This window comes from Scyliorhinus canicula, chromosome 6 (genome assembly GCF_902713615.1).
Source record: "Scyliorhinus canicula chromosome 6, sScyCan1.1, whole genome shotgun sequence".
In the NCBI taxonomy this organism is placed as follows: Eukaryota; Metazoa; Chordata; class Chondrichthyes; order Carcharhiniformes; family Scyliorhinidae; genus Scyliorhinus; species Scyliorhinus canicula.
Genome location: NC_052151.1, coordinates 12207590 through 12214527, shown reverse-complemented (window position 1 = coordinate 12214527; position 6938 = coordinate 12207590). Strand labels below are relative to the sequence as shown.

At 47.2% G+C, this 6938-nt stretch overlaps 1 protein-coding gene across 1 annotated transcript; it reads right to left on the bottom strand.

The window, feature by feature from the left end:
• Positions 1 to 2338: 2338 nt before the first annotated feature.
• LOC119966988 (cold-inducible RNA-binding protein B-like) lies at positions 2339 to 3969 on the bottom strand. The gene has a single exon (XM_038798965.1). The coding sequence runs from the start codon at positions 3820 to 3822 to the stop codon at positions 3340 to 3342; it is 483 nt and encodes a 160-aa protein (XP_038654893.1). The 5' UTR covers positions 3823 to 3969; the 3' UTR covers positions 2339 to 3339.
• Between the last annotated feature and the right edge of the window lie 2969 nt (positions 3970 to 6938).

Genomic DNA, 6938 nt, shown 5'->3' with positions numbered 1-6938 from the left:
GGTTATGAATACATGCACTAAGAATTCAAGAGAAACTTCTTAATCCAGAGTGGTGAGAGTGTGAAATTTGCAATTACATTGATCATTTGAAGCAATTAACATTGTATATACACTGAAAGAGGAAGTTAGTTTGGTGACAGAAGAGAAAGGAACACAAAGATATGCCAATAGGGTGAGAAGAGGGGAGCTTCAACCTATTGGTTTCAGTTCTGCAAATTCTATTTAAAGTTCTGGTTGTAGCAACATATGATCCCAGGTTACGTGAACATATTTTTGCAGGTCAATCATGGACCTTGAATATAAATAACTACATTGTCAATGGGGCATTTCTCTGGGGGAAAATCAAGCTGCAAGACGATTCTACACACGAGATTGTTCTAAATTTTGTTTCCTGGTCACGGGATGCCAATCAAGCGAGTTGCTTTTCCTGGATGGTTTTATGCTTCTTCAACATTGTTGCAGCTGCACAATACAACAGGCAAGTGATGGGGCTGGTTTAGCACAGGGCTAAATAACTGGCTTTTAAAGCAGGCCAGCAGCGTCGATTCAAATCCCATACCAGCCTCCCTGAACAGGCACCGGAATGTGGCGACTAGGGGCTTTTCACTAACTTAATTTGAAGCCTACTCGTGACAATAAGCGATTTTCATTTCATTTCAATAGTATTTCATCACGCTCCTGACTTGCTTTTTGTAGTCTGTGGACAGACTCGAGTCAGGGGAATCATAGCTCAGAATTCCAAGTTTGTCTTGTTCTTGATCGAGCCGTCTGCTCACAATCTTGATGTCACATTAGAACCAGAGGGCAGCATGGTGGTTAGCACTGCTGCCTCAGTGATAGGAACTCCAGTTCGATTCTGGCCTTGGGTGACTGTGCAAAGTTTGAATGTTCTCCTCATGTCTGTGTCGGTTTCATCACACAATCCAAAAACGCGCATGTTAGGTGGATTGGCTATGATGGATGCAGAATTTTACAGGCCTAGGTAGAGTGCTCTTCGGCAGGTCAGTGCAGACTCAATGGGCCGAATGCCTTTCTCCTGTAGAGATTATGTGAGTTTCCAACCTCATACAATTTGATATTCATGAGGCACTACAAATATCTGACCCAGACGATTTTAACTATTCTGCGTGGGGAGGAGGTGGCATAGTGGGATTGTCACTGGACTAGTAAACCAGCGACCCAGAGTAAAGCTCTGGGGACCCAGGTTTGAATCTCACCAATGCAGACGGTGAATTTTGAATTAAATAAATATCTGGAATTAAAAATGACCGTGAAACCATTGTCGTAAAAATCCATCTGGTTCACTAATATCCTTCAGGGAAGGAAATCTGCCATCCTTACCTGGTCTGGTCTACATGTGACTCCAGACCCACAGCAGGTGGTTCACTGTTTACTCTTGAGGGGGCAGTTATTAGGGATGGGCAATAAATGCTGATACAGCTTGCGACGCCCACATGCCATGAACAAATGTATATCTACAGCACCAAGCCCAAGGGAAAAAAAGAAAGGAAGATTTTAAAGCATGTCTTGGATGAAATTCAAAAGCATGGGGTCCAAATGGGCAATGATGCAGCTGCCAATCCCCAAGTGATGGAAGCAGACGGAGGCCAAAATTGGAGGAGTTCTCAGAGCTGTAAGAGGCTTCAGAGAGGAGAGGCCTGGAGTGATTTGAACATGAGGACGAGAATTTTATGATCAAGTTGCTGATGAACTGGGGGCCAATGTAGAACATCAAGAACATGGACAATGGGTAAACAGGACTTGATGCATCACGATACTGTTAGTGGAGTTATGTATGAGCTGGCTCACTTAAGCGTGGAAAATGGGAGGCTGGTTGGAGTTTTCACCTGATTTCTATTTAGCCACAACTACTTTTCTTATCACAGTGGTTGAAATCATTATTACAGCCAAACATCGTGCCAACACACTTTTCAAGCTCACTCACACATGAACTCAAATGATAGAATGGAAACCACAAAGTGGGTAGTATAAGCATATTTGTAAAGAATACAGGCATAAGTTTAAGGGCTGGATTTTTGATACCTAGATGTTAGTCAATCCTTTTACACCTACAATTTTAAAATATGGGATTTTAGTAAATAATTTTACAATAACTACAGTAATTACTGTGTTGTGCACATAAAGCATATTTGAGATATATATATCCAATGTTTTTACCTTAGTCCTTGCAGTTTTCTTGAGAAGCACCACAAAATCTTCAGCATTTACACAAGAGAAAACTAATAATGGGAGGAGACAAGTTTGGAATAAAAGGACCAACTCTGGACGATCCTTGGAAGGAATTTGTATGATTTAGAACAAAGACAAGTCACGAGTGTTCCTGAAGCTGCATTTTATTCAGATACATCCACTGGCAAAAGGATTTGTCTCCAAAGTGGCAATGTTCTGTTCAAAGGACTATGCCAGCTGATGAAAGTACAACAAATGACAATTGATTTTTTAAAATCAGTACAGTTTTCAATAAATGAGTTTTAAAACAAAGACCATCAGTTTGCTTTGAAAGAGTCTTGCAATAAGTTACATGAAAAAGCTGTTGCAGAGGAGATCTTTCATTACTTTTCAGTGGCAAGGAAAATGACTCAAGTAATCGGGCACATTGCTGGCAACATTCAACTCAAGATGCTCCCCCCGTAAAAAAAAATTCCTAGATGTTCCATGCCAATTTTCCAAGTGAAGACATTTAAATTCATTAAAAGCCACAAGGCTAAATTTTTAAAAATAAATGTCCAATCCTCATAACGAGTTACTCGAGTCAAGAACCGGACATAACAGATTGAACGAAAATCGGTCGATTGAAAGAAAAATAACTCGAGTGCTGGTATTCTGAGACCAGTCTTGTTAAGAATGGCAGTCCGGGTTTCCAAAGATCAGATTTTGTATAAGAAGCAACCAGACAGTGGGAGTGAAGCTTTTCCGCTCTTTCATTCTTTGCACCGCATGGAATTGTGGAAAAATCTCACCAGAAAGCAAAACGATTTCGACAAATTCCAAAAGGAGCTGACAAAAGGAGACTCAGTGGCGATTTAAGCCGCCAGGATAACGTCCGAATGACCAACGGTCTTATTTTTAAAAGAATATAGAAAACGACATGGTATTTGAGGTTCAGAGTCCAAAGCCCCGACATAAAGCAGTACTCCAGACTAAACAACAGGTAACAAGATTAATCATGACAATGGTGAAAATGGTTTTCTAGCATTTTAACATAACAGGCAAATCAAATTTCATCAGATACTGCTTTCTGCGGTTCCAAGAGCCATTTTATATGAACAAGGTGGGAGGTTGATCCTGAATCTGGCAGAAATGCTTCTCTATATTTGATCACTCATAGTCCCTGTACGAGCGGTTTCCATAACTGCCACCACTACCAGAGTAGTATCCACCTTGGCCCTTGTACCCACCCGAATAGCTATCCCGGTCTCCAGACTCGTACCGGCTTCCGCCGCTATAGCCGCTGCTCCGGTCCCTATCCCAGTAGCCGCCGCCGCCTCTCCTGCTGCCGCTGTAGCCGCCGCCGCCCCGGCTTCCTCCGTACCCGCGGCCGCCGCCCGACTTTTTCTCGGCGTGGCCCACCCGGATCTGCCGCCCGTCCAGGGATTTTCCGTTCATCGCCTGCAGCGCGTCCCTGGCGTCGTCGGGGTTCTCGAAAGTGATGAAGCCGAAACCGCGGGACGTCATGGTGTCTTTGTCTTTAATCACTCTCACCTCAGCGATCTGCCCGTACTTGGAGAAAACATCCTCCAGGCCCTGCTCGTCGGTGTCGAAGTTGAGGCCGCCGACGAACAACTTTGCTTCTTCAGTCATGGTGGCGGGTTTGCTACGCACTTGAGTGAGTGAAGCTGCAGGAGTTGAGAATGGCGCCGCTCACTCCACACCAACAGACAAAGAGGAAGCCGAGAGCGGAAATTGCCTCATTTGAATGACTCCACGGCAAGATGGCCGCTTCTCTCTTTTGTCTCTCTCGCCCCCTTTCGTTTTCAATCGGACACAATGAAAGCAGCTCCAATGAGGCTAAAAAAACAAAATGCTTCAGAAGGAAAATCATTCATTTCACACCCAATTCAGCTGGATAAAAGTTGTTTTATTATATACAGCATCATATTTGAAAGAAATTTGAACAGATTTACATCTAATTTAAAACACAAAGTGGCTATTCGGCTCCACTGATCTGGGTAGCAGACAGGAATTTTCTCACACCACTTCAATATCAATTCAAAGTACACCTTAAATAGAGTAAAATATCCCAAGGAAGATCATCTGGGATCATGCCAGGGCCAACCAGCACTGTTATCAAGGTCAAAGCTCTGAAGAACAAAGAAAAATACAGCATTGGAACAGACCCTTCGGCCCTCCAAGCCTGCATCAATCATGCTGCCTCTCTGAACTAAAACCCTCTACCCTTCCGGGGACCATATCCATCTATTCCCATCCTATTCATGTATTTGTCAAGACACCCCTTAAAAGTCACTATCGTATCTGCTTCCACTACCTCCCCCGGCAGCAAGTTCCAGGCTCCCACCACCCACTGTGTAAAAACTTTGCCTTGTACACCTCCTTTAAACCTTGCCCCGTTGCACCTTAAACCTATGCCCCTATGACTCTTCCACCCTGGGAAAAACGTATGACTATCCACTCTGTCCATGCCCCTCATAATCTTGTAGACTTCCTGTGGTGAATGTATTACTGCGACCATTCACCATTGTATTACATCACATTGCACTGTATTTATTATGTTGATGCCCTTGCGGGCTCCACCTATGGCTCCACCCCCTCGGGGCAGGTATATAGATCTGTAGCCTGTAGGCGGCACTCAGTACAGTGCAGTCGCAGGCAAGCACAGTTCTAGCTGATTAAAACCACTGTTCTCGTGTGAATTGATGGTCGCATCAATTTAATCAGCTACAATATCACTATGGAGGCAGCCCTCAAACCTGATTGACTGGAACTCGACCCTCAGGCAGCAGAAGCCAAAGGAATTTTTTCACACTGGCTCCGCTGTTTTGAGGCCTACCTCGCCGCCTCCTCCTTGCCCACCATCACCGAGGAACAGAAACTGAGTCTCCTCCACGCCTGGGTGAGCCACAGAATTTCCGTGCAGATCGAGGAAGCGACCACTTACGCAGACGCGGTTGCGATCCTGAAAAGGCTGTACGTGAGGCTGGTGAACAAAGTGTTTGCGCGGCATCTCCTCACCACTCGTTGTCATCGCTGCGGGCCACCTTTCCATACCCTCAACGCCTCCGAGATTCGATACTCCTTAGTCGAAAAAGAAGCTCAAGCCATTGTGGAAGCTGTGCAGCATTGGAGGCACTACCTGCTGGTAGGAGGTTCACCCTCGTCACCGACTAACGGTCGGTAGCCTTCATGTTCAACAATAAACAGTGGGGCAAGATCAAGAAATGATAAAATCTTGAGGTGGAGGATCGAACTCTCCACCTATAACTACGATATTGTATATCGTCCAGGGAAGTTCAACGAGCCCCCAGATGCCTTGTCCCGCGGCACATGCACCAGCGCACAAGATGACCGACTCCGGGCATCCACAATGACCGGGGGTCACCGGGCTTCTCCACTTCATCAAGGCCCGCAACCCGCCCTACTCCACCGAGGAGGTCAGGGCCATGACCAGGGACTGCCAAATCTGGATGGAGTGTAAGCCGCACTTCTATCGACCAGATAAGGCCCCCCTGCTGAAGGCATCCCGGCCCTTTGAGCGCCTCAGCATCGATTTCAAAGGGCCCCTCCCCTCCACGGACCGCAACGCGTATTTTCTTACTGTCGTTGACAAGTACTCCCGTTTCCCCTTTGCTATCCCATGCCCCGACATGACCGCGGCCACTGTCATTAAGGCCCTGCATGGTATCTTCACCCTGTTCGGTTTCCCTACTTACGTCCACAGTGACCGGGGCTCCTCGTTTATGAGCGATGAACTGCGTCAGTACCTGCTCGGTAAGGGCATCGCCTCGAGCAGGACTACCAGTTACAACCCCCGGGGAAACGGGCATGTGGAGAGGGAGAACGTGACGGTCTGGAAGGCCAGCCTTCTGGCCCTAAGGTCTTGGAGTCTCCCAGTTTCCCGCTGACAGGAGGTCTTCCCCGACGCGCTCCACTCCATTAGGTCACTCCTTTGTACAGCCACGAACGAGACCCCTCATGAACGCCTATTTGTTTTCCCCCGGAAATCCACCTCCGGGGTCTCGCTTCCAGCCTGGCTGACAACACCGGGGCCTGTTCTCCTCCGAAAGCACGTGAGGAGCCATAAGTCCGACCCCCTGGTCGAGAGGGTCCACCTCCTTCACGTCAACCCCTAGTATGCCTATGTGGCACCACAACAGTCGACAAGACACAGTCTCCCTCTGGGACCTGGCACCCGCCAGTTCCCTTGCGACCGTCACCTACCCCCCCGACCCTACACCGAACACTGCCCCGCCCCTATATGGCCTACACCCCCTTCCCCCCATCGCCGACCTACAGGGATGAAATTCCAGAAGACACGCTCCCGGAGTCAACACCCGTGCCCGCAGCGACGAGTTCAACAACCATGCCCGCAGCGAAACTAGAGCTCAAGCGATCGCAGTGAACAATCAAGGCACCGGACAGACTCAACCTGTGAGCCCACTTCACCCCCGCTGGACTTAATGTGTGGGCTTAATAATGTCTTGTACAACTTCAACAAGACGTCCCAACTCCTGTATTCAATATTCTGACCAATAAAACCTAGCATGCTGAATGCCTTCTTCACCACCCTGTCCACCTGCGACTCCAACTTCAGGGAGCTATAAACCCCTAGGTCTCTTTGTTCTGTAACTCTCCCCAACTCCCTACCATTAACTGAGTGGGTCCTGTCCTGATTTGATCTACCAAGGTGCATCACATCACATTTATCCAAATTAAACTCCGTCTGCCATTCATCGCCCACT